The sequence below is a fragment of the Danio rerio genome, chromosome 19, assembly GCF_049306965.1.
Source record: "Danio rerio strain Tuebingen ecotype United States chromosome 19, GRCz12tu, whole genome shotgun sequence".
NCBI lineage: Eukaryota > Metazoa > Chordata > Actinopteri > Cypriniformes > Danionidae > Danio > Danio rerio.
The window spans coordinates 5,067,397-5,095,000 of NC_133194.1; the positions used below are offsets into that span (position 1 = coordinate 5,067,397).

Consider the following 27,604-nt stretch of genomic DNA (forward strand, 5'->3'; position numbering starts at 1 on the left):
TTCCATCAACTGGTTTTTTCATGAGCATTTGCAAAATGCGCATAAAATAGGTGGTTGGAAACATAGCTAGTGTCATGTGCAGCAACGCTCTAGCTCCTGCAATAGCATCTAGCCCACTTGCACACATTCACACCACACGCGCAAGCAGAGGTAAAGCAGCATGTGCGCAGCGCGTATGTAGTGCAGAAACAGTGCAGGATCTTATCGATGCATTTATTGGATAAAATTGCTACTTTTTACTGTCATTCAATGTGTTTTTGGTCATTATCAATGAACTGTCACTTTAATTGATCGCAGCACTGCTGCTTCAGCTCTGCTCACACTCCAGTATGCAGTATGAAAGCTCTAATATTTTTTTGTTAACATGGACACTTAAAAAAAAAACATGCACTGCTCATGCTCTGCTCGCACTTGCGGTGTGAAAGAGGCATAAAAACCGGGACTTCCAGGATGAACTGACACATGTCAAGAAGCAGGCTTACCATGGCAGAAAAAAAGGATGATAGTCAGTCATCAATGTCAATTTGGTACGATTCATTCTGAATAAACAAACAATGCAGTTTAAATGCTTCGTCCTTGTTGCATTTTTATTTAAGTCTAATCTAAACTAATTCCTGTAGTTCAAGCAATTCAGAACTGTAGTTGAGAACGTCTGTTATAGCGACTCCTGTATTAAAATATTGTCAGTTTTAAATCGGGCTCATAGTTACAGCTAATGTGTCGGACTGAGTCGGGCTCGGAGGCAAGGTGCACAGGCTCGGGTTTAATTTTTTATGCCTGATCTAAGCTCTAAATCAGGGGTCTCGAACTCAATTTACCTGGGGGCCGCAGGAGGCAAAGTTTGGGTGAGGCTGGGATTTCACAAAAAAAAGTCCTCAAATGTCATTATTAACAGTTTTAATTATTTCTTCTGAACATGAAGTGTCCTGAACATTAATAGAACATTGAGTGAGGATTATGAACAGTTCTTCTGAACATGGCATCTTTTGCCTACTTCTTGCTGCCAGAGACTTGACAGCGCTTCTTCTCACAAATCTGAACCACATTTGGCTTTAGAGCGGACGCAGTTGAGACCCTCAGTATGGCTTGAAGATGATCATCATTAAGTCTAGACCTGTACTTTGACTTATTGAAGTCCTAGGGAAAAAAGTGGGGGAACTCATTCAAAACTTCCATTCCCTCACCTAAAAAAAAGGCGTATATATGTATAAATAAAACACCCCCACCCCACTCCAGTCACATCAGTCTGTACCAGTCTGTATCTACCTATAATATCAATATATATAAGATGCAGGGCAGGCACGTGCACACATAGGGCTCAACCTGTACAGAGCACATGCCCTTTTTAGTCTTGCATAGAAAGTGCCCTTCCAAAATGATCAAAAGTGCCCCCGCGACGCGACACACCCTCGGTCCCGCCCTTCAGTAGGCGCGCGATAACACCGCTCTTGAGTACGCGCGCGACAACACAGCTGATCAGAACGCGCGCGACAACGCGCATTGAGTGACAAGCGCGCTGTGTACGGATAGAATCAGCGGAGCGGGGAGCGCTCTCTCTCCCCGCTCCGCTGATTCTGTCAGTGTACAGCGGTCGGCGCGGGCTACAAAATATTGCACTGAGGGCCGCAAATGGCCCGCGGGCCGCGAGTTTGAGACCCCTGCTCTAAATACTATACAAGTAATTTAACTATGCAGAATTATCCTAATTATCCTAAAATTATGAATGATTAGAAGTAAAAAAGTATTCAAGTCATCTGGTGAAATTGTATTTATCGCAAAATATCTTGCAGAAAAACTAAATATTGTAATAAAACTTTTTTCAATAACGTGCAGGCCTACTAAACAGTACGTGCTTCAAAAAATGCAAGGCTTCTGTTAATAATTGTTGTTGTATCATATTAGGGTGAAGAGGGGAAGCAGGGTGTTCCTGGACGTGAAGGTCAACCTGGGAAAGACGTGAGTGAAGCTTCTGTCCATCTCTGTATGCAGATGTTACTAAATAGATAAAATGCTGTTGGTTTTAATTGGTGTGCTTGTGTTGTTCAGGGGAACTCCGGACCACCAGGGCCAGAGGGCATGAGAGGACCCCGAGGAGAATCTGTGAGGAAGCATTTCATCTTTTCAATCGCTAAATAAAACACCACCGGTTATTATACTGTTTGGGTCACTTTTTGTGTGTTTTAGGGCCAGCCAGGAGAACAAGGACCAACAGGCAAGCCTGGGTCTCAGGGAAATCCTGTGAGTTTTATTTCATCACGTGAAAACGGGTGGCCATATTGTAAATCGAGTTGAAATCATTCACAAAAATCGTCTTTCGCGTCATATAATTCATTAGTGGAAATGACCATGCTGCTTTACTATGTTTTAGGGTCAACCAGGACACAAAGGGGAAGCAGGGAGCCCAGGATTACCAGGCTTCCCAGGTCCAAAAGGGCCATCGGTGAGTTGAGACGTTGGATCGGTTCTGATAGATTTTTTTTTTTGTTCTTGTATATCAGTATCATTAGCAAATTGCATAGCTGTAAAAACAAGTAATTCTGTAGAAGCTAACAGCAGTCTCTAGTAGGTGAAAATGAAGTGTTTTCACTGTCTGCCTGCCTAAGCATGAGCACTGTAAATATATTTAGACTATGTGTCTTTCTTCTAGGGTCCGCCTGGACCAATTGGCCCTGAGGGAAAACAAGTAAGGGATGGTTCTTTTTAAATTAATATTTTAGTACCACTTTTTATATTATTTGAACTAAACTTGTGTTTATCACAGGGCATGTTAGGAAAAGCTGGAGACCGAGGACAGAAGGGAGAAAAGGTTTGCATGCATAGGTCCACCTAATCATCTATCAGTCCATAATTTAACCATTCATACCCCCACCCACTAATACATCCATCCCTCCATCAGTCCTTCAACCCACCCAAGAATCCATTCATCCATCCAGTTGTCCATCCATTTGCACATTCACCCACAGATTTATCTATCTAATCAGCCTTCCATATATCAACTCAGATCATTCACTTACAAGTTCATCCATCTGTTAGTCTATCCGTCCATCCATCCACAGACTCAAAAATTAATTCATCAGCATGTCTAGATCTGAGCAGTTGGTTGGTTGATTAGTTGGTTGGTTGTCGTACGAACAAATGAACAAACAAACCAAATTTCAACACTGTTTGGTAGCAGCTTCAGGACATGAAGCACCACATTTATCAAGTGTTGTCAATTAAATGCTAACATATCATCCCAAGCCTCCATTGCTAATACCTAAATGCCATTTTTGAGGTAATAGCAGAGATTTGAGCCATTGGTTGGTTGGTTGAACAAACTAACGAACGACTAACAAACAAACCAAATTTGAACACTCTTTGGTTGCAGCTTCATGACATAACCCACCACATTTATCAAGTGTTGTCCTTTAACTCCTAACATATCATCCCAAGCTTCCATTGCTAATACCTAATTGCCATTTCCAAGGTAATAGCAGAGATTTGAGCTGTTGGTTAATTGAACGAACGTACTAACAAACAAATGATTGAACAAAACAAATTTCAACACTGTTCATCCAGTCATCCATTCACAAATACAACCATCCATTGATACATGATCCATCCTTTAAATTAGGGGTCACCAATCTCGGTCCAGGAGGGCCGGTGTCTCTGCAGGATTTAACTCCAATCTGCCTCAGCACACCTGCCTGGGTGTTTCAACTATACCTAGTAAGACCGTGATTAGCATGTTCAGGTGTGTTTGATTAGGGTTGGAGCTAAAATCTCCAGGATACTCAAGGAACAAGTTTGGTGACCACTGCTTTAAATTATCTATCCACCTACCCATCAGTTGTCCTTCCAATCACAAATCCATCCATCAACATATACCTCTAGAAGCACACCAGAACTTGTATAACTTTGCTTGTTCCTGCAGGGCGATAATGGAATAAAAGGAGACAAGGGACCTGTCGGAGATCCAGGTATTCCGGGTAATCCTGGGTCTCCTGGCAGGAAGGGTCACACAGGAATGATGGGCATGTCGGGACCCCCAGGGGAAGTGGGTCCCGCTGGGCCTCCTGGTACTCCAGGAATACCCGGTCTTCCAGGTCTCAGAGTAAGTCTAGAATTTTTAGAATTTTTAATAGAATTGGTGTTGTCGGTGATATATTAAAGATTATTTTGATGATTTTAAGGGCGAGACACCATCACTGGAACAAATGAGGCGGCTCATTCAGGATGAACTTTCTAAGCAGTTGGATGGTGAGATTTGTTTGGTTTAGATATTTAGATATTTTAGTTTAACTTTCTAAACTTTCCATTGATTTTCATAGCTAAGTTGGCTTACCTGATGGCTCAAATGCAACCGGCTCATATCAAGAGCACTGCTGGCCGCCCTGGTCCACCTGGCCCACCAGGTAAAGATGGGTCTCCTGGCCGACAAGGTCCTACTGGAGAGCCTGGAATGCCTGGACAAAATGGAGTAGAAGGACTAAGAGGTCCTGCTGGTCCTAAAGGTACCAGAGAAGATCATTTAAACTGAAACTTGGGTTGATTCATGCAGCAAAAATTCCTCTAAAAATAATCTGTTTTAAAGGTGAACGGGGTTCAAAGGGTGAAAAGGGAGAGGATGGTGTTGGACAGAGAGGAGAGCCTGGTCCGATTGGGCCCATGGGTAAATCACCTGTTCAATGCCCAGATTTACTGGCACAAACTATGTATTTAAATGAATTGTAAATATTTACTGATACATCAAATATGTGAAATCTTAAAATTATTGGTGTGTTAAGATCATATTTTGTACCGCAGGTCCTGCAGGTATGCCTGGAGATGGAAAAGACGGTCTTCCTGGAGCTGCAGGTGCTCAGGGAGAGCCTGGCAATCCTGGTCCTCACGGTCAGCCTGGACCTCCCGGACCAACAGGGCAGTGTGACCCCTCACAATGTGCCTACTATGCCAGTCTGGCATCAAGACCTCACACCAAAAACGTCAAGGGGACTTAAAAACAACCTCACAATCCTGAAAACCTATTTATAAACTTGGACAATCAGTAAGCCAAGAAGATCATCTCTAACATCAGGAGATCTCCAGAATCTGAGAGGTGTGTGAATATATGTGTATGTATGTGTGTATGTGTAATAGGCTTTTCACTATGGTAAAAAAAAAACAACCACTTTTAATTCTGGGTTAATTAATGTTGCACACTTGTAGCTGTACTTTCAACCCAGGGTTGTGAAGTCAACCTCAAAAGCAGGATAAACCCTGAACAGTGGTGCTAAGTGTTTACGGTGTTGAGATATTGTTTTACTAAGGTGGTATTTATAACATACACCATTTTACACTACTACAGACAATCACATACATCAAACTTTATATATCTGACAATGGGCTAATCCATTGATTTGCAACCAAAGTTGTGTATCCACTATTGACACGGCATAAAGCACTACATTTGTCAAGTGTTGTCAATTAAATGCTAACATATCATCCCAGGCCTCTATTGCTAATACCTAAATGCCATTTCTGAGGTAATGGCAGAGATTTAAGCCATTGGTTGGTTGGTTTTGGAACGAATGAACAACTAACAAACAAACTAAATTTCAACAGTTGGCTAGCAGCTTCATGACAAGACAGACCACATTTGTCAATTAAATGCTAACATATCATCCCAAGCATCCATTGCTAATACCCAAATTTCATTTTTAAGGTAATAGCAGATTTGGTTGGTTGGTTAAACGTACGAACGATGGAACGAACAAACCAAATTTCAACACTGGCTGGTAGCAGCTTTATGACATGACGCACCATATTTGTCAAGTGTTGTCAATTAAATGCTAACATATCATCCCAAGCTTCCATTGCTAATAATATTAGCAGAGATCTGAGCCGTTGGTTGGTTGGTCGGTCAGTTGAACAACCGAATGAACAAACGACTAACAAACCATATTTTAACACTGCTTGGTAGCAGCTTCATGAAATAAAGCACCAGATTTGTCAAGTGTTGTCAATTAAATGCTAAAATATCATCCCAAGCCACCATTGCTAATACCTAAATGCCATTTCTGAGGTTATAGCAGAGATTTGGTTGGTTGGTCGGTTGGTCTGTCAAACGAACAAACAAATGAACGACTAACAAACCAAATTTCAACAGTATTTGGTAGCAGCTTTATGACATGACGCACCACATTTATCAAGTGCTGTCAATTAAATGCTAACATATCATCCTAAGCTTCCATTGCTAATACCTAAATGCCATTTTTGAGGTAATAGCAAAGATGTAAACCATTCCCTGCTGAAAAATCCAGCTTAAACCAGCCTAGGTTGGTTGGCTGGTTTTAGCTGGTCGACCAGGCTGGTTTTAGAGGGGTTTTGGCCATTTCCAGGCTGGTTTCCAGCCATTTCCAGCCTGTTCTTAGCTGGTCAGGCTGGAAAATGACCAGCTAAATCCAGCTAACACCAGCTTGACCAGCCTGGTTTAAGCTGGACAAAGCTGGTTTTGGCTGGGATCCCAGCCTGACCAGCTAATACCAGGCTGGAAATGGCTGGAAATCAGCCTGGAAATGGCCAAAACCCCTCTAAAACCAGCCTGGTCGACCAGCTAAAACCAGCCAACCAGCCTAGGCTGGTTTAAGCTGGTTTTTTCAGTAGGGTTGGTTGATTGGTTGGTTGAACATACAAACAAATTAACCAACAAACCAAATTTCAACACTGTTTGCTAGCAGCTTCTATACTAATAGTGAAGCTGTAACTTAAACTGGTCCTAAAATAGCAACACATGTTCTTTAGGGAACAGAATAATTAGTAACTCTTCTTGTTTTTACAAAAGTGATTAAAGGTTTTGGTGACTGAGCAAGCATCATTTTGATAACGTCACTGTACTTGCCCAATTAATGCATTAACCCCTGTAAACATGCAGCATGTACTAGTAGCATATGCAAAGTTACTACCCCGGATTGATGGCTAAATCTTCATATAGTGTGAAACATGTTAACCCAGGGTTAAAAATAGCCTATGTTTAACCATTTTTAAGTGTGGAAAGCTCATAAATGTCCTGCCGGTCAGAGTTGGTTATGATTTTTTTTTTGTTTTTTAAAAAAAGGGGTGGGTGGTTATTAAGTTTAAAGTCTTTTAAATGACTCAAATGAAGACTTTCAAGGGTTTTAATGTAGCAGGATGAGAATTTGTGATTCCTGTAATGAAAGAAAAGACCCTCATATTGTTGTAATGACGTCTCTTGCCGTTGCGCAGCTCACACTCGAGTTCTGCTGACGGCGTTTACTGCGCTCATTAATCAGTAATCAGCAGGTTGATGGGTTGTTAGTGATGTCTGCATCAGGTCAGGATGTGTTTATTAAGGCTGGGGTATTCTCTACTTGAGTTTCATTGATGAAGCGCTCGATCCTAAGGGGAACGTTCCACTCCATCAATAGAACATGCCAATGAGGATCAATGGAGGTCCTGCAGGTGATGGAGAAATGCATCTCTGCTCTTTTTAGGATCTATCCCTTCTGTAGCTTTGCATCAGCCCATTCTTTTTCGTTTCAAATCATTAAACTTGAGTTTGCCAGAACTGAAAGGCAGCTGCTCAGTTCGGTGGCCTGGTTTGTCATAAACGATAAGTCTGCAGAACTTTACACCACTGACGCCGCTTCTAATGCCATTTGGAATAGCTTTTGTGCAGCACTTTTCTTTAAAATGGCATTGCCGTTGAAGGTTTGGGAACACCGAGTCCTAGCATGAGCGTGCTTAGCATTATTTGTGCTATTAGAGCCTTCAGATAGATCGATTCTGCAAACTGCTCCCTTGTGAGCTAATGAGAACTCTAAAAGGAGAGAGACTCTCTTCAGCTCATGAACACAAGTGTAACTCATCTTTAACTGATGAGCATCAATGAGGTCAAGAAGAAATCCATGCCATAAAGGCTATCGAGCGTTTAGGAGTTTTTAAACGAGATGTAGACGTCTGAAGTTCGGTCCAGCGTTAATGTTACAAACACATGTGGATTACAATGGCTGGGCGCTCACATTTCTTCCGAAAGGCTGTAGTTTTTTCCTTGAATGTTGGTCCTCTTCTCTGCTGAGTGTCCTGTTTGACTCCGCTCCGAGTATTTCTCTGCTATGACGTGCGTTGAATCTGTTCCGTGAGGGTGTTCGGCTGGCTAATAGGCTGCACCGGCCTGAATTCTCTTTTGGACATGTCATGCGTTGCCTCCTCGAGTGTATCTTCACTCCTTCCTCATATAGCACCTTCAGACAGGCGGGATATAGTGTTTTAAATTTCACTTCTTTGTCCTTCAAAGCCTTACGCCCCATTCACAGGGGCTTCACAACAGACAACGCTTGACTGAAGGCGTGTCTGAAGTTGGGGCTAAAGCGATCGTCATAGAAGCGTCAGCCAAGGAAATTCAGTCAGCAATAGGCCACTGTCTAGCTGGTGTATTTGCATACATCGATCTGATTGGCTGACGCTTCTGTCGGCGCTTGAAAGTTGAGCTAGTCCCAACTTCTGCATCGAGCAACGTCTCTGAAGCGGCGCTGACGGATCCACAATGCAGTTCGGCAACACCAACCGTTGATGCTGACGCCCCGTGTGAATGGGGCATTACGTACCTCTCTGTATTCCCTTCTCATCTGCAGTACTTCTGGGGCGTAATCGTTGTCAAAGCTGATTTGTTTTCCTTGCCACAATTGACCGGGGTTGTGCGTCAGCGATTGTGTTTCCCCGAGCGCTCTGTGGGCACGTTCAATTTGTAGTGGCGTGTCCGGTAGATTCAAATTTTCTCTCATAAAAAGTTCAAGAAATTCAGCCGTCGTCTTGAAATCCTTTTCCGCCCCTTCGGGTATTCCATATATATTGCGTTTAGGATTTTACTCTCAGGCCATCCAAGATTATAGGAACTTTTTTTACTTCAAGAGAACCGTTTCTTGCACAGACCGATTGTTTCCTTTAAAATGCTGAGCTCATTTATGTAAATGAATGCTGCTTTTATAATTATCTACGCGCTATCATGTTCTCCTCAACTTTATTCAGATATATTTTGACGTATGCTCGTGTTAAGATTGGCTTCTCCAAGCCGCTAATGACTGTATAATTAAATTATTCTAATGAACTACAGGTGCAGGTGATGTAAAAATAGTATAATTTATGCATGAGGTAATGTTCCTGTTTATACTGATTCTGTTGGTGCTATGATTAATCTTAATTGGGTTTAGGTATGTGTGTGGAGGAGAGAGTGTGGGAATGAAGAATGGATTGGCTTATGAAGTTTATATACCGCATACAGTGTTACTCAGCGATGAACTTGCGAGTTTGTAGGTTTTATTCTTGCAAATGAACGTAACAAGAATGAGAACATGTTTAGCATACAAATCAATGGCCATATCTATAACTATGTTCGATTTGTAAGGCCTAAGGTTTTATAAATAGCTTTACATCCTGTTTTTTTCCCTGTGAATTATCAATTTGTTTACATTATTACACTTACAATAGACTCCTGACATTTGGTGCTAAAATCTAGGAAATCCTGTTTCTGCCACAGAATAAAAATGATATTGCTACTTAAAGTTCTAGCACTATCTTCTCTACTCCTCCATCTCTATTGACTGGGTTTTGTTTTTGTACCTTTTGCTGGGTTTGCTCATTTATAGCTTAAAAATAAAAAGTTGCCTTTACTATTGTTTCCTCTGGACTTTTATAAACACTCTTATCGCCATCTGTGCAAAGCTCTGATGTCATGACCATCGAAAACTAGAGCGCTTTAACCAAAATAGTCTTTAAATTAGTTGCAATAATTGTTTTGTGCTAACTGACATCATCCTAAATGCTGTACATGGAGCTTAAGGTTTGATGAATTACAATTGTGTGTTAATAAAAGCATTTTTTGCCCTCCAAGTCAGCTTGGGATTATTCCTTTTTGTCAGTGTTTATCTTTAAATGACTGTACACTTGTGTTTATGCACGTATTATCTACAGCAGGGGTGTCCAAACTCGGTCCTGGAGAGCCAATGTCCTGCATATTCTAGTTCCAACTCTAGTTAAACACACCTAAACCAACTGATCAAGGGCTGCATCCGAAACCGCATACTTCCATACTATATAGTACACTAAAATCAGTATGCGAGCCGAGTAGTATGTCCGAATTCATAGAATTCGAAAATCAGTATGCGAGAAGTACCCAGATGACTTACTACTTCCGGCGAGATTCTGAAGTGCACATCCCATGCACGCTGCGCTATCCTAGGATGCCCCACTGGAGAATTCATGAATGGGAGTGAAGCGATGCAACTGGCACAGGTAGGTCATGTGACCATGGCAGAATGCCGGATGTAGTACATACGAATTTCATTCATACTGTATAGAACATACTTTTCTAACAGCAGAGTAGTACGTTTAAATTCAAATGTAGTATCTACTGAGTAGCAGGCGGTTTTGGACGTAGCCAAAGTCTTTCTAGATATACTAAAATCTTTCAGGTAAGTGTGTTGAAGGAAGTTGAAGCTAAACTTTGCAAGACCAGTTTGGACACCCCTGATCTACAGCATGGGTGCGCAATCTCAATCCTGGAGGGCCAGTGTCCTGCATAGTTTAGCTCCAACCTCCTTCAATTCACCTGTCTGGATGTTTCTTGGATACCTAGAAGTAGCTTGATTAGCTGGTTCAGGTGTGTCTAATTGGGGTTGGAACTAAACTTTGCAAGACACCGGCTCTTCAGGACCGAGTTTGGCCACCCCTGATCCACAAGATCTCATGCATGGGCATGTTGACAGAGAGCTCTTATTAATGCTATTCATGACAAATAAGGATTGCTTTCCATGACAAAATGTACTATATAAATGGAAAATTAGAACAGATTGTCTTTTGCAGGTTTTGGGGGTTTTACAGGTATACGATTCCTATTGTGTACATAAGTCCACCAAAATGGCTAATACACAATAATGCATGCCAGGCCAGTAGATGGCGATGTAAAGAAATACCGTGTCCCTGCAGTTCTGAAATACAACATTGTGTATATTTTGATGGTGTTGTATTTGTCTAAAATGTCCCCCAATAAACTCTCTTAGTGTTGTACACTGTGTGTTGAGAGATTTGCATACTACAGACTTCTGGCTTCTTTAATAATTGCAAAGGTGAGTACAGCTAAAAGTTTAGTAAGTTGTTTATTTAAGTGGTACCCATGCCACATCAGGAGAAGCATTCAGTCCTCATGTTCAGCCTTGTGAAGATCTACCTGGGAAAAGACCTGTAAGTCTACCAGCGGTCAAGGCACAAAGGTACCTCACTTAAACTCTTTATCCATTTATTTAACCTGCAACTTGGAATATTTAACTGACTGTCCTTTATGCATTTTTGTTTTCAAGTTATTCCTGCAAGGCAGGGGTGACCAATCCTGTTCCCGGAGATCTACCTTCCAGCAGAGTTCAGCTCCAACCCATGTCAAGCACACCTGCCTGTAATTATTATCAGGTGGTGTTCGGGTCCTAATTAATTGCTTGAGTTGTGTGTTTGATCTGAACTCTGCAGGAGGGTAGATCTCCAGAAACAGGGTTGAGCACCCCTGCTGAAAGGCATTGTGGCTAGGCAGCAGGCCTGAATGTACTGCTGTTCTCGTTCCCTAAATATGAAGGCAAAGATTCTTGTCTTCTGTGACTTCATCTGTCCATTGGACAAAACATTGTGATACAGATCACCACCTCAGGTACTCACTAATCAGTCACACCTACTTCACCTCATTTATTATTTTTGATTCATTTCTTGTGCACCACTTCTACAAATTTTAGACAAAATCTACACTTAGTCTTTACCCTGTTGTATTTTCCAAACTTGGAGGGCCGGTGTCCTGCAAAGTTAATTCCAACCCCAATCAGACACACCTGGGCTAGCTAATCAAGCTCATACAAGGCTTTCTAGAAACATCTTTGCAGGTGTGTTGAGGCAAGTTGGAGCTAAATTCTGCAGGACACCAGTGCTCCAGGATGGAGTTTGGACACCCCGGTTCTAACTGATCCACACACCCTCTATGCATTTTTTCCCACTGGATGTAAATAGTATCTTGTCCAGGCAGTATATTTACTCTCTCCTTCAGTAAAACGTGCTACTCCCTCTAATCCAGGAGTTCTCAACCTTGACCTTCGAGGTCCACTTTTCCAGTTACTCTAGTTCCATGTATAATCTAATTCAACAGGCTAATTAAGGTTACTAGGAAGTTACATCCCTTGGAGTTTGATCACTGTTTGAGCTAAACTTTGCTGGAAAAATGGACCTCAAGGGCAAGAGCGGACAACTGCTTAACCAAACATGGTAAAGCAAAGAAAAAAATGGCAGAAATGAAAAGATCCAGCTGACCTTGACAGACCACATGGCCAAGAGACCTATGCGATTCAGGTTTGCACTGTACACCATCAGGAAGATCAAAGTCTTTTAAACCAAGCTTGCTGTACAAGTTCTCTTCCAAATGTAATTTTTAGGTTGCAGACCCCTTCTTGAAGGCCTTCCAATATGGGCCTTTAAACTTCAACTAAATGCAGCAGAACCGCCGGTCTTACCAGAGGCCATCACACCTCTCTTCATCTCTGCTCAAGATGTCGACCTTACTTGATCAGTCTACATCCCAATGAGAAATCAGAAGTTGGTAAGTACTGAACCATGACAGAGAGACACGTAATCCCTTTTCAGAACTTTTTCAACTCTAGAACATTGTTGTCAGTGGTGTCCAAACTTGTTCCTGGAGGTACACTGATCTGCAGAGTTTAGTTCCAACACAAACGGAGCACACCTGGACCAAATAATCAAGCTCTTACTAGACAATTCTAGGCAAGCGTATTAAAGCTAAAATCTGGAGGACATTGCTTTTTCAGGAACACTGCTGGACACCCATGGATTAGTTGTTCATTGTTCCAAGTAGTCTGAACCATTTCAACAACTTTGTATTGCCAGTATTCTTTTTAAGATAGTCATTTGTTTGTTAAATGAATAAACCGCAGCACGCACTTTGCATGGTGGTGAAAAGCTTTTATTCCAGGCTGCCCTGCTGGATCACACTGTCGTTCTGTTGGCATAGCTTAATGTCTGGCACCATGTCGAACATTGGTCTTTGCAAATCACGTTTTATGACAAATTAGTAAACATGCAGAACTGTAATTGTACAGCATGTACTATGTTTTAAATTAGTTCCCCGTTGATTTAACCGGATTGTGGCCCAAGAACTGAAACGTCAATTTCCAATTAATTTATTTTTGCATTTCACTGTAAACCATCTGACAGGACAAACACATGTTCTTCCAGTTTATGTACAAGGTACAACAATAAACCATGTAAATTGGATCCACCATCAGAAGCTGCATCCGTACGTCTTTAGACAACTGTCACATTTGTTTTACTCGCCGTTTGAAGTCTCAAGTTTTTTCGGAAAAGGACTGACTCTGAGCTCCCGATGATGACTGTGATGAAGGTTTCTAGGACATTTCTATTGTTCTGTTCATGGACCCTTGATGTTGACAGACTTTTTGCCACCAAGCAGATAAAGAGGTTGAGGCCTGTAGCAGTTTGAAGGATCGCAAAGACCAGGTGCACCAGTGGCTCCTCTTGCTCCTGGTGTTCCTGGGGTCCCATTCAAACCGGGCTCTCCTTTGGCACCATCCTGACCATCTTTACCAATGCCAGGCTTGCCAGCTGGTCCTGTTTTGAAGTAATCACAATTGATAAAATTAGAAAACATTTATACATAAATTCAACATATGATGGACACTCACCAGCCACTTTATTTGGTACACATGCAGGGTTTCAGTGGGGTCTTACAAAAAGTCTTACATTGGTTTCCCTTATATTAAGGCTTTAAAAAGGCCATCGTTTGCTCACTGTGCTTGAGAATGAACACATTATATCTGATTATACCGTGACTTTCACTTTTGAATTCTCTTAGGCAACTGCAGGAGTATGCACTTGGCATGCTGACTGCAGGAATCTCAACAATCGGTTGGCATAACCAAAGAATTTCTGTACAAACTGTCAGAAATTGTCTCAAGAAAGCTCATATGCTCGTTGTGGTCATCTGAGTCTTGACTTGACTGCAGTTTGCTTTTTTAACTGACTTAAGTTGGCAAGTGCTCACATTCAATGGCATCTGGGACTTGGATGAGGTGTTTTAGGGTGCTTTCACAGTTGGTTCAATTGCCTGGACGGTACTCAAGTTCAGTTGTCCCCTCTTGCCACCTTCTCGGTTGGTTTGTGTTCACACTGTCTTTTTTGCCTTTTGAACCCTGCTACGCTTGCGTCATTAAGCCGCTGCTTTGTGTACAGCTGTTGCCAAGTGACAGACAGGAAAGCAAAGCGCCAAAGTGAAAAGACGTCTGCACATCACCGTTGTTTCTCTTTACTGAGCCTTTTGGTTTTGGACACACGAAAAGCGACTCGCGTCCGTCTGCTGCAAAAATATTATAAACAATCAGAACATAACCCAACGTCTGCAGAAGCTGTTTTTGGAGAAGACAAGCAGACATTATCAATGTGCTTGCCCTGGCTCAGTCCCGATGTGGCGAGATGGATGCTCTTTAATTTTTATTTTTTCCTCAAGTGCCACTAGGGGGCGCTGCTCCGGCCGATCCTTCCTATTGCTTCCAGACAATACTTCCGGGGGTCGGGAGGAAGCGGAAGGTCAGGTAAACAATCGGAGTTAATAAAAAGAGGCAGAAAAGGACAGAGAGGGGCTTCTTTTTTTTTTTTTGGTGTCGGTCCTTGTATTTGGTGGTAAAGAATTGGAGAAGGAGGAGAAGAACGGTGTAAGGTGGAGAGCTGTTGGTTTCAATGAGTGTGTGAAGAAAAGAAACTGAGGGGTGGAAGCGATTTGTGGACGTGGTGACCAGGCGGCTTCTCTAGTATTGTGTGCGAGGGGTCTGAAATTCTCATAGAAAAGGTGGACCTGTGCAGAACGGCGTCGGTGTCCCTGGGTCCTTAACTATTGTCCATTTGCACCCATTCATACACCCACACATATGGAAGCATACGAGTAGCATAATTCAATTCAAAATGTAATATGCAAAATGGCAATGCAATATGTTAAATGGCAATGTATTTCTGTATTTGAACTTGCATTTTCCAAGACATATGAGCAATGTTTGGTGCAGAAGGAAAATGTAAATTAAATAGCATTGTTTGCATTTCTCATTTCAAACACTGTTTTAATATGTAAATTGTATCCACATTTTAAAGCTACATAAGTAGCAAAATTAAATTGAAAATGCTATACACAAACTGAATTTGATGTGAATAAAGTACAAGCAGAAACTGTATCAAAATGATCATTTAAATGTTATTTGTCCTAAATGCATTTACACAAACGCAGGATTACATTTTCAGCATAACAGCATGGGATGTGTGTAGCAAAATTAATTTTAAAATGTAATACGCAAAACAATAATGCAATATGTAAATGGCAGTGTATTTCAGTATTTCAGTTAGCATTTTCCAAGACATATGTGCAATGTTTGCTGCAGAATGAAAATGAAAATGAATAAAACATAATGCATTTTCATTTAACACATCGCGACGAATGAAAGCCGATTTGAAATTGAAAATGCATTCTGGCCTGGCCACGCCCACAGACGGCCGCCGTTGCTGCAAGGCAGGTTTTACGTTATGTCGTCACAGCTGCAGCGAGGACTATTTGGGACATTTGGCAGCATAAACATGGCAAAGTCTGTTCCTCAGCGGCTTCGTGAAGCTGCACGAGCCCTCGAGCGTGAACTGGGAAATACTTTAGAAAACCAATCACCTCCTAGCTCAGTAAACGTGGCTTAAGGTTTGATATTCCCGCACGCAGTTTTAGGGATCAACTGCAAATTACATCGTGTATATGAACCTGCAGATGTCTTTCACTGGTAATTGTTAGTTATCTGAACCATATCCAGACAGATCATGAGCTAGCATGAGTTAAAGCATCTACATCCTATGCAGTGGTACTTAAATATGAGAGATGAGATTTGGTTTTTCATACCTTGAGGTCCAGGTTCACCAGGAAGTCCTGCAATTCCAATTCCATTATCTCCCTTGTCACCTTTTTGTCCTGAATCACCTACAGAAATTCATGAACATAGCAACAAATCAAGTCCCACCTTATCATAAATACTAAAGATACAACTTTACAAAAATTGTGTAAACATAGTCTAGTTCAGGGGTCACCAATTTTGGTCCTGGAGGGCCGGTGTCCCTGCAGGGTTTAGCTCCAAATTGCCTCAACACACCTGCCTGGATGATTCAAGTATACCTAGTAAAACTTTGATTAGCTTGTTCAGGTGTGTTTGATTAGGGTTGGAGCTAAAATCTAGAGGACACCGGCCCTCCAGGAACAAGTTTGGTGACCACTGGTCAAGTTGATTGAAATAAATAGTTTTTTTTGGCAATAGCTGCATATAAACCACATGCTGAATACAGGTGTACTGAAATTTATGAATTCTAATAATGGTTTTCAGGACATTTCATGCAGACATTTGTACCGTCAAACACCCTGCTAGGCTTGATCGAGCATTTTCCACTAGAGCTGCATTCATAACCTTCAAAAAATAACATCTCATCGTCGGAGATTCTGCAGGAATAATTGTGGTAGATTGAGAAGCATTCAGGGGCTTTTCTAATCATCCCGTTATTGCTTCTCAATCTCTGTCTCATTAGCAAGCCTAGCGATCCTCCTCGGCTCAGTGGCAATTAGCGCAGACTGCGCTCACTGTACAGCAACCTCCGCTTCAGAGGACAAAAGAACTGCAATGCTCAACATTCTGAAAGCCGCTACCCTTGAATGACCAGAACAACAGCAGCTGATGGAAATCTGTGCTAATGCACCTTTTGAAGTATCACATGAGAAACGAGAACTTGAAGAAACCGTTGATTAAAAATCCCTTCATTTGCTAAATATTTTGACGCTCACTTGAGGTGGATTTGAACTTGAGTGAAGCGTTAATGTGAAAGAATGAGCATTTCTCAAATAAACTCTGACATAGCAAACATTAAATACAGTAGTCAGCTGTCTCAATGTCTATGCTTGACTTGTTTATAGCTGGTTGCTAGGCTACCAATACTACAGTCAGCCTCTCTAACAACTTAAACTTATTTGCATTTGGGATTTTTTCTTTTTTTTGCAAACTTTGGAAAGATTTGCTTCGAATTAAAAACCCAGCTATTCTGTGCTTACAATTTAAGACAGGTAAATTCGCTCGAGGCCAAATACAATTATGAAATAGTATAAAAATAACTAATTCTGGAGTATTTAGTAGTGCACAGTACAGGATCTTAAGGAAGTTTAACAAATGATAATAGTATAATTTCAAGAGTTCACACTCAGATCTTGCTTGATGCTATTAGCAGGTTTGGCATGCTGTCCCAGGAGAGAACCCTGAGCTCGGAAATAATTGAGCTCCCACCTGGTCAATAGGCATATAAGGGGGTCCAAGATCAGGTAGATCTCGAGAGCTCTTCCTTGTAAATGAAGGAAAAGGAGGAGATGGGGTGGAAGGGGGGATTCTTCCAAAACTAAGGTAAGGTAGTAGAGCGAAATCAGTCTATTTATTGTAAGCTTAAATCAATCTGATTGGATTATTGCTGATTACGGAAGAGAGGCCAGCTGCAATCAATCACATCACGTGCTTCTCTCGAAATTGGCAAATGGAAACCAATTTCTGATGCCTGATTTTCAAGTGTCGAGCAAAAAAAATCCATATTTACAACTGCTATTAACATGCTTTCATTACCAATGGATGTAGTTGAGAATAAACAAACTTAAACCATTTAGATCCCATTTACATTTGTATTTAACATCGTCCACTTGCTACATATAAACTCGACTTTACTAGTCAAAACAAGTCTATTGCTGTACTACTAGTGTCTAGAATCAGACTTCATCCACGTATTTGCTTGATGTAGCTTACCTCTATTTCATGCTTGCTTGATCTCGAGAAGTCACGGGCAATAAAAATAAAAAGAATTCTGCATTCTCAAGACTTTCTCAAGTTGAAATTAAAGTACTGAATCAATCGACATTACCTTTGGCGCCTGGCTTTCCAGGAAGGCCGTAGTATCCTTGAGGTCCCTTGGGGCCCATGACTCCTCTTGGTCCGGCTTCTCCAGCAGGACCTGCAGGTCCCGGGGGTCCAGGTGGCCCCATCAGTCCTGGAGTCCCTGGGGCTCCAAGGGGAAGAGGTTTCTTGGCTAATTCCTTCTTGTAGGCATCTAAATGTTCTGTTTGGTACGATACAATATAGATTAGTTCTTCTGTTACAGCTAAAGAAAAATACAGCTGATGTTTTGTGAATTCTGATTGAAACCGCTTGTCAAACAAATAATATATATATATATATATATATATATATATATATATATATATATATATATATATATATATATATATATATATATATATATAGGCAAGACCTTGATTTTGTCTATGAGGAATTGAATGGATGATTGCAGTTTGCTATTGGTGGATCTCGTGTGATTGATATGTTGATCCCGCCCTCACACCAGTTAACATGTCATTATAAATAAAGGTATAACAGTTAAAAATAGTACTTTAAAAATGATTTTTTTAAATTAAAGATTAAGAGCAAATACTAAAAATTATGCGCACTTGTGCATTAAAAACAGCAATATTCCTTTTAATAAAGTAAATTTAGATTTCATGACTGAAAAAGTTGTTGTACCTTCAACAACAGCTGAACAGATCTCACGGATCTTCTCATCTTGGATCTTGGGCCCCTTTTAAAAACATTGAGAACATCAATGGCTGGACGAAAATCCTTTCTAAAGAAACAACATACTGTACGTTCTAATCCAGTGTTTCTCAGCCACGTTCCTGGAGGACCAACCACACTGCATTACAGGTCTTTCAGTGTCTGCTAATTAGCTGACGATCTGAATCAGGTGTGTTTGGTTAAGGAGACATAGGCTGCGTCCGAAACCACCTACTACTCAGTAGGTACTGCATTTGAAATTAAACGTACTACTCGGCCGTTAGAAAAGTATGTTCTATACAGTATGAATGGGATTCGGACGTACTACATCCGTCATTTTGTTATGGTCATGTGACCTACTTGCGCTTTACTCCCATTCATGAATTCGCTCGCAGGGCATTGCGGGATAGCGCAGCATACATGGGATGCGCACTCCAGAATCTCGCCGGAAGTAGTAAGTCATCCGGGTACTTCTCGCATACTGATTTTCAAATTCTATATATTCGGACATACTACTCGGCTCGCATACTGATTTTAGCATACTGTATAGTATGGAAGTATGCGGTTTCGGGCGCAGCCATGGAAAATGTGCAGAGCTGGCAGTCCTCCAGGAACCTGGTTGAGAAACACTGTTCTGATCAATGGTGTAAGTGAATCTGCACTGACAGGTAGACCTCTGGGACCAGGAGGTCCCACCAGTCCTCGTTCTCCTTCAAGACCTCTGGCTCCCTGTGGTCCCGTCAGACCCTCATGACCCGGCTGTCCTGGACGCCCATCAGCGCCTGTAGCTCCTCTCTGGCCTTTCTCACCACGCTTACATCAATCAAAGAAAAGAGAGGGATGAAAAACAAGCACAACGCAACTAGATTTGTATTCCCAGAAGAAAATGTGAGTATGTGAAGTATTTCTTTATAAAAAGTTTGAAAATAAATAAATAAACACATTAATTGATTTAAAATCCTATTCAAAATAAATACATAAAAACCGCATCTTTTTAACTAATTATTATAATTTGCAAATGCACGCTAGGGTTGGCACGATACTCAAATTCGGTACCGATATTTTAAAAATGTCCATTTCCCGCTAACATTCAAGCGCGTTCTTAAATTGCTGATTTGCCATTGTGTTGACATGCTTAACAGAAATGACTGTGAAGCAGGGCCGGAGTGAGACTCATTTTCAGCCCTGGAGTTTCAAGCCAGACCGGCCCACCTCAGTTCACGACTGATTCCAATTCAGTTTCTAATGGCACTATCACGTCTTTTTCAAGAAAACTGCTGCTTTAGAAATTCAAATGTTCAACAGTCCTAACAGTATTTTATGTCTTAACAATAAAAATGAAAAAAAAAAAGATATTTTCAGGGGACATTCGAACACGGGTTCGCGGCACAATGGCACTATTACAGTGAGAGTAAAAAATAACTAATGACTTGCGACCCTTAAGACACAGCACTAGTTTCTTTTGATGGCTCAATCTTTTTCTCCCGTTTTTAGATTTCTGATCAAGTTATGTCAGATTTATTAATGTAGTAAATCATTTGATTTTCATTGAGCAGGTGTAATATTCATTTTATTCGAATTCTTATATTTACTAAGGTGCCGCTGTTTGGGGTCGATAGTTACATTACATCATCATTAACGTTAGTTAACCAGCAGGCTGCATTTTTTCTCACGGGGCTGCGTGAAAATAAATAAAAAGAGTGGCACTGCGGCAAAATAATGAATAAAAAGAGTGAAGCTATGGTCAAATAAATAAATAGAAGAAAAAAGTGTGACTGCTGAGAGTGCAAGCAGCTAGAGACACCGGCCCTCGCGGCCAAAAAACAGACCAGCCCACCGGGAATTCTCCAGGTACTCCCGATTAGCCAATCTGGGCCTGCTGTGAAGGTCATCAGTTTACCGAACTCACCGCTGTTTACTAAGTGTAACCCCAGATACAGGAACACTGGAGCGTTTCAAAGTCATGTCGATCAGCTGATTTTTCTATAAGCTATGAATTCACTGATAAATTGCAGCTTTAAAACGCTCCAGTGTCCCTGGATCTGTGGTTAAACTCAGTAAACAGCGGTAAGTTCGGTAAACTGAACACCTTCGGAGCCAATCACAGTCATTTCTCTTGAGCACATGAGCACAATGGCAAATCAGCGCTGTTTAAGAATGCACTCAACATCGCTCGAATGTTCGCTGCGAAATTAACGTTTTTAAAATTTTTAGTAATGATTGGTACCGAATTGCAGAATCGTGAGAACTCTAGTCCACGCACATATCTAGACGCTGAATTACTCCAACATTTTTATATTAGATTACTAACTTGTAAATTAACGGTAATTGAAACTAATTAATCTAAAATGATAATAACACATTTTATTATTATTATTTATAATCCGCTTTCCTCAGAATCAAAGTGCCAACAAAAGCGTCAACACAGTAAAACATAAAATACAAAAAACACAGTTAAAAAAGAAATCCTCATACATTATAAGCAATACTATAAAGGGGTTTAAAGAAGTTTCTTAAAACAGTCCAGGGAACTGAACTCCTGATGTTTGTGGGAAGAGCATTCCGCATTTTAGGTGCACGGTATGAGAATGCCCTACCTGCCATGGTGCTGAGTTTGCAACGAGGCTGAAACGATGAGCCCCGAGGCAGAAAGTAAATAACGAGAAGAAGTGGATGTAAATATCAGATCACATACAGTTGAAGTCAGAATTATTCGCCCCCCTAAGGATTTTTTTCTTTTTTAATTATTTTTCCAAATGATGTTGAACACAGCAAGGTAAATTTTACAGTATATCTGATTTTTTTCTCTTCTGGAGAAAGCCTTATTTCGGCTAGAATAAAAGCAGTTTAAAATTTTTTATAAAACATTTTAAGGTTAAAATTATTTGCCTCTTTAAGTTATATTTTTTGATAGTCTACAGAACAAACCATTGCTATACAATAACTTGCCTAATTACTCTAACCTGACTGGTTAACCAAGTTACCCTAGTTAACCGTACGTTCACACCGAAAGTGGCAAGAGCGTCAAAGTAGTCGGAAGTCATTCATTTTCAATGAGAGCCAGCGGCGATAATCGGCAAGGAGCAGCGCGGCGTGTCTTCGCCGGCGTGGGCGTCGAGGAGAGTTGAAATCAAGTTAACTTTATGGTATGAGCTATGACGCAGTTCGGTGGCAAGCAATCAGAATGAAGACGTCCACCGCTTGAGAGGAGATCAGAGAACACAGACCTGTGAACTTTGGTTCTGACCACAATTGTTCACAAGGGTTTGATGATTGCGATCGCCGGATTTCCAATTATTTACGATGTTTTCTTACAGGAACATGCATTACATAAGTTACTGGTGAGTCACTGATGTGCATTAATGTTATATATATTTATCTTAAAAATAAATCTCACGCAACGTGTCAAAACAAAACAGTATAGCGGCTTCAGGATACTTCAGACATATGGACGCATAGTGGATAAACAGAGCAAAGCCACACCACACGCAACTTGATCTTCCATTGTTATATGAATTTGATAAGAAGTGCGCAACATTTTCACGCTAGAAACATGTTTTATGCAGGAATGTATCTGATATGCTGCAATGGCTCCTTTAAATACGAGATCAATGTAGCGAGTTTTGACGCTCTCGCCGGCGGAGCTGAAGGCAGACAGCGTTGTCGCCAGGGTGGCCAGGCTTTCGGTGTGGACGTACGGTAATGTCACTTTAAGCTGTATAGAAGTGCCTTGAAAAATATCTAGTCAAATATTATTTACTGTCATCATGGCAAAGATGAAATAAATCAGGTATTAGAAATTAGTTACTAAAACTATTATGCTTAGAAATGTGTTGAAAAAAATCTCTCTGCTAAACAGAAATTCAGGGGGGCTAATAATTCTGACTTCAACTGTATATAATCAGGAGCAGAACCATGAACCGATTTATATGTTAAAATCAATGTATTATAAAAAGTAGTAATTGCATCAATACAATAATTGAAAAAAAAAATCTAAATTATTAAATAAAAAATATAGGTATTTACTATAATTTCTTTCACTCGTTAATTTTTTACATTAACACTATTTTCCACAACCTAAACACTAAATAATATAGCTGGTATGAGTGTTTTATGGTGGTATGCGCCACTTACCTCTCCCTTGGTTCCAGGAATACCCGTAGGCCCCTGTAAAGCATTATTAAAAACCATCAAACCACTGTACACCAACTGGAATACCATAATTACAGGGCGTGCTGGGGATGTTTCTATAAATATGGCGAACCTGATCCCCCTTCACGCCTGGATCTCCGGGAACACCTGGATCTCCCTGCAAACCGATGAGAGAAAGATGTTAGCCGAAAATTACACAGTGTTCATAGGAAACAGCAGGCGTTTAATGCAGTCACTGAGTGCATGTTTGACAGGCTTTTTAATTTACCTCGCTTCCTTTAGGACCGACGAGACCCATCGGGCCCTGAAAGAACAGAAAGATTACAGGATTTCACATAGACAGCAATAATAAGCTCTGCTCTGCTATGAAGGATTATTGTAATGAAGGAAGCACACCTGGTCTCCTTTATGACCCGTGTGACCCTTGATTCCACGAGGACCCATGAGGCCGTGGTCTCCTTTTTCTCCCTGGGGAAGCCGTCAAGAGTACAGTAACAATCATTAATTTTACACTCTATTCAGAATTCAATGTATTCTATGAGTAGTTGTGCATGTAATGTACTATTAATGCTAATAACAGCTCTGAATTAGCATAAGGAGGTAAGACACGTAGCATTAGATTGCTTTATTTATTTGCAGCTTCGAGTCTTACGACCAATCACAAGATTTTCTGTTGAGCTCAAGAATGCAGCAGCCAATGAGAGGAGCTTATTTAGTGCTGAAAATAGAGTATATTCTATTGATTAACGCCTTATAATCACTACCAATAATGTTTCTACATTTTAAAAATGAAAACATTCTATAGTAGTGCAGCTGTAATGAGTTTTTTTTAATATACACTCACTTTATTAGGTACACCTGTCCAACTGCTCGTTACGCAAATTTTCAATCAGCCAATCACATGGCAGCAACTCACTGCATTTAGGCATGGTCAAGACGATCTGCAGCAGTTCAAAGCGAGCATCAGAATGGGGAAGAAAAGGGATTTAAGTGACTTTGAACGTGGCATGGTTGTTGGTGCCAGACGGTCTGGTCTGAGAATTTCAGAAACTGCTGATCTACTGGGATTTTCACACACCACCATCTCTAGGGTTTACAGATAATCGGCCAAAAAAGAGAACATATCCAGTGAGTGTTAGTTCAGTGGGTGCAAATGCCTTAATGTGAGAGGAGAATGGCCAGACTAGTTCCAACTGATAGAAAGGCAACAGTACGTGATGTTCCTGGTGTTTTTTTACAGGAACATGCATTATATAAGTTACTGGTGAGTCACTGATGTGCATTAATGTTATATATATTTATCTTAAAAATAAATCTCACGCAACGTGTCAAAACAAAACAGTATAGCGGCTTCAGGATACTTCAGACATATGGACGCATAGTGGATAAATAGAGCAAAGCCACATCACACGCAACTTGATCTTCCATTGCTATATGAATTTGAAGTATTTCAGTAATTAAAATAACTACTCGTTACTACTGAGGTGTGCAGAAGAGCATCTCTGAACGCACATTGAAACTTTGAGGCAGATGAGCTACAGCAGCAGAAGACCACACAGGGTGCCACTCTTGTCAGCTAAGAACAGGAAACTGAGGCTACAATTTACACAGTCTCATTAAAATTGAACAATAGAAGATTGGAGAAACTGGTCTGATGAGTCTTGACTTGTGCTGTGACATTCGGATGGTCAGGTCAGAATTTCACATCAACAACATAAAATCATGGATCCATCCTGCCTTGTATCAACGGTTCAGGCTGGTGGTGGTGGTGGTGTAATGGTGTGGGGGATATTTTCTTGGCACACTTTAGGCCCATTAGTACCAACTGAGCATCATGTCAATGCCACAGCCTACCTAAGTATTGTTGCTGACCATGTCAGTGCCATTATGACCAAAGTGTATCTTCTGATGGCTACTTTCAGAAGGATAATGTGCCATGGTTTCTTGAACATGACAAAACGTTCACTGTACTCAAATGGCCTCCACAGTCACCAGATCTCAATCCAATAGAGCACCTCTGGGATGTGATGGAATGGGAGATTCGCATCATGGATGTGAATCCATGAAAAATCTGCAGCAACTGTGTGATGCTATCAATTCAATATGGAGCAAAATCCCTGAGGAATATTTCCAGTACCTTGTTGAATCTATGCCATGAAGGATTAAGGCAGTTCTGAAGGCAAAAGGGGTCCAACCCGGTACTAGTAAGGTGTACCTAATAAAGTGGCCGGTGAGTGTAGATTTGACTTAACATTTTTATTAGTTCAATTTCCATAAAATACTAATGGATCAAATAAATTATACATATTTTATTTGAGATAAAAGATAACACGGATGCAGTTAATAAATAATAACTGTAATAACCAGAGGGCAATGCAGTGATTTCAGGGCAATACAGTGATTTCAATATAAAATCATTTTCTGACCCTATTTAGTATATAAATTAGAACGCAGCATTAAGATTATTAATCAAAGCAGTTTGTCCATCCATGTACAATATAAAACCCACCTGGATTCCTTGTTGACCTGTTGGGCCGACTGGACCCTGCTTTCCTGTGTCACCCTGAGAACAAAAGTCTTTTTCGTAAATGTATCGATATTTTTTTGTAAAATGATTATAAATAGTTTTTATGTTAATGTTCCACATCCAAGCAAATTTCAATATGCACTTAATAATAAAAGGGATAGTTCACCCAAAAATAAACATTCTGCTGCTATTGACTTCCATAGTAGGAATAGCAGATACTATGGAAGTCAATGGTTACAGTTTTCCAACATTCTTCAAAATATCTTCTTTGTGTTTAGCAAAAACTGGAACGAGTAAAAGGCGAGTGAATGATGACAGAATTTAATTTTTGGTTGACCTATACACTCAAATATGCCAATAACACTCAAATAAAGTGTGCCAAAAATAATATTTGTATGAATGTGTAAATTGTATTACAGTGGCTCCTTTGGGTCCAGGAGCTCCATCTTCTCCTGGTGGTCCAACGGCTCCCTAAAATATGAAATGAACATCATTAATAATCCTTAAAAACACACACCTCAGTTTTTGAGCATGTATGGTTTCATATCCATTAGAATAATAGTGTTTTGCTGCCTTACACAGCTTTTTCTTAGCATGTTTATTATACAATTTTTTTATCTTGAATGTTTTTTGCTAATATTTGCTAATGTTTTGCTTTATTATTCACCAGTAGTGCCTAATGAAGTTTAAATCTTGTAAATCCGCATTACAAAACAGGGTGGATTTACAGTACAGTAGCACAAAAACAACATCATTTTACTTACATCTTTGCCAGGAAGCCCAACTGGACCAGTAGCTCCTTCAGCGCCTGTATCACCCTGTTACACAGGGAGCGAATGCATGCAAATTACTTTCACATTTAAATGAGCTCCAGCATGTAATTCTTCTCATGTAAATGATGTTCTACCTTTTGGCCTGCAGGTCCCACCAGTCCCTGTTTTCCTGGCAAACCCTATATGCAAGATTCAGGATTGTTCATCAGGGTGAGGCGTAGATTACAAATGAGTGAAAATCTCTTCATTTACAGTTTGTTGGTGTTTTCACTTTATGCCAGGTTTCTTATTTAACAGATTTGTGAGTAACACTGCGTGCACATAACTATACATCAGTTTATTAACTTACCGGAATTCCCACAATTCCTCTGACACCAATGGCTCCAGGCAGGCCTGGTTCTCCCTGTCAGACAGACAGCCAAATGATCTTAATTATCCTTCAGTTTTAGGCCATGTCCACATTTACACAGGTATTTCTTTTTATAATTTATTAGTTTTTCCCACCTTAAAAAAATAAATAAATAAATCCGTCCACATGTAAATACAAAAGCGCACTGTTAAAAGTCTCATGAAGTGCTTTAAAATGTCCATTATTATTCGATGTTTGATGGAATCTCAACTGAAACATAAAGAGAGGGTGGGGCATAGTGTAGCTCCTCCCCTTAAAAAAAAAAAAACAGCCAATAATGTTTTGTTTTCTCAAGGCTCTGCCAGAAAGTGGTTAAGCTGAAAAATGAAAAGCAAATGAAAAGCGTCTTGAAAGGGGCGGAGCATGTCAGATAGTTAAGCACATTTGATTGGTCAAAATTTGATGAGGTGATGTGCTAAAAAATTGTTGATCCATTTAGGTGGAAGTGACAAACTGCAAGCTTTGAACGTTTATATTAGGTTCATATCGTCTAAACGCTAATTTTGTCACTGTTTTGTAGCTTATGGATATCCTTAAAACTGATACTAACATCTAAAAAAAAATGTGATTTAATGTCTCATGACCTTTAAGGCCAATATAAGGCTTTTATGCTGGGTTCACACCTACCGTGAAATTAAGTATTGGCACGAGTAAACTACATTAAAAGTCAAAGCAAACGTGAGAACAGAGGCAGTGCCAACAACATAACATTTGTGACAAGTTTCCCGTAAACGTGTGGAATCTCCCTTAAAACCCAGCTGTGTTGGCCAATCAGAAAGGAGAAAACAGCACACATGCTGATGTCATGAAGCAAAAACTTCAGAGTCCACATGACCACATTGTACCTGGAGTTTTGGAAAATCTTCACACTGGTCTGAGTTTTCAGAAAGTTTCGGTTTCAATCACCGATTTTCGTATGGACAAACAGCAAAGCCATGTACTGAACAAAGTGTTGCATGCAAAACTGTTGCAAACAATTTATTTGTGTTGAATTCAAACAAACAAATTAAGTTTAATAATGTTCAACTTAATTTGTTTGTTTAAATTCGGCGCA

The 27,604-nt window shown here is 40.4% G+C and overlaps 2 protein-coding genes across 7 annotated transcripts in view; one reads left to right on the forward strand and one right to left on the reverse strand.

Annotated features, from left to right (window-relative positions):
* Nucleotides 1–9,867, forward strand: part of col22a1 (collagen, type XXII, alpha 1) — a 129,822-nt gene extending 119,955 nt beyond the window's left edge. For 3 of the 4 annotated variants that reach the window (XM_073930460.1, XM_073930461.1, XM_073930462.1), the window contains 11 exons: nucleotides 1,903–1,956; nucleotides 2,047–2,100; nucleotides 2,185–2,238; nucleotides 2,369–2,440; nucleotides 2,648–2,683; nucleotides 2,762–2,806; nucleotides 3,914–4,093; nucleotides 4,173–4,239; nucleotides 4,311–4,493; nucleotides 4,574–4,651; nucleotides 4,786–9,867. In XM_073930460.1, the coding sequence (XP_073786561.1) occupies nucleotides 1,903–1,956; nucleotides 2,047–2,100; nucleotides 2,185–2,238; nucleotides 2,369–2,440; nucleotides 2,648–2,683; nucleotides 2,762–2,806; nucleotides 3,914–4,093; nucleotides 4,173–4,239; nucleotides 4,311–4,493; nucleotides 4,574–4,651; nucleotides 4,786–4,979 (1,017 nt within the window). In that variant the 3' untranslated portion in view covers nucleotides 4,980–9,867. 4 annotated transcript variants of the gene reach the window in all.
* A 3,096-nt stretch (nucleotides 9,868–12,963) lies between these two features.
* Nucleotides 12,964–27,604, reverse strand: part of LOC100537277 (uncharacterized) — a 61,266-nt gene continuing 46,625 nt past the window's right edge. For all 3 annotated transcript variants that reach the window (XM_073931399.1, XM_073931401.1, XM_073931400.1), the window contains 14 exons: nucleotides 26,491–26,544; nucleotides 26,276–26,320; nucleotides 26,133–26,186; nucleotides 25,786–25,839; nucleotides 25,351–25,404; nucleotides 23,238–23,309; nucleotides 23,110–23,145; nucleotides 22,954–22,998; nucleotides 22,824–22,856; nucleotides 19,356–19,502; nucleotides 18,660–18,714; nucleotides 18,004–18,198; nucleotides 15,965–16,042; nucleotides 12,964–13,650 (listed from right to left, as the gene is read on the reverse strand). In XM_073931399.1, the coding sequence (XP_073787500.1) occupies nucleotides 13,451–13,650; nucleotides 15,965–16,042; nucleotides 18,004–18,198; nucleotides 18,660–18,714; nucleotides 19,356–19,502; nucleotides 22,824–22,856; nucleotides 22,954–22,998; nucleotides 23,110–23,145; nucleotides 23,238–23,309; nucleotides 25,351–25,404; nucleotides 25,786–25,839; nucleotides 26,133–26,186; nucleotides 26,276–26,320; nucleotides 26,491–26,544 (1,122 nt within the window). In that variant the 3' untranslated portion in view covers nucleotides 12,964–13,450. The remainder of the gene's footprint in view (nucleotides 13,651–15,964; nucleotides 16,043–18,003; nucleotides 18,199–18,659; nucleotides 18,715–19,355; nucleotides 19,503–22,823; nucleotides 22,857–22,953; nucleotides 22,999–23,109; nucleotides 23,146–23,237; nucleotides 23,310–25,350; nucleotides 25,405–25,785; nucleotides 25,840–26,132; nucleotides 26,187–26,275; nucleotides 26,321–26,490; nucleotides 26,545–27,604) is intronic.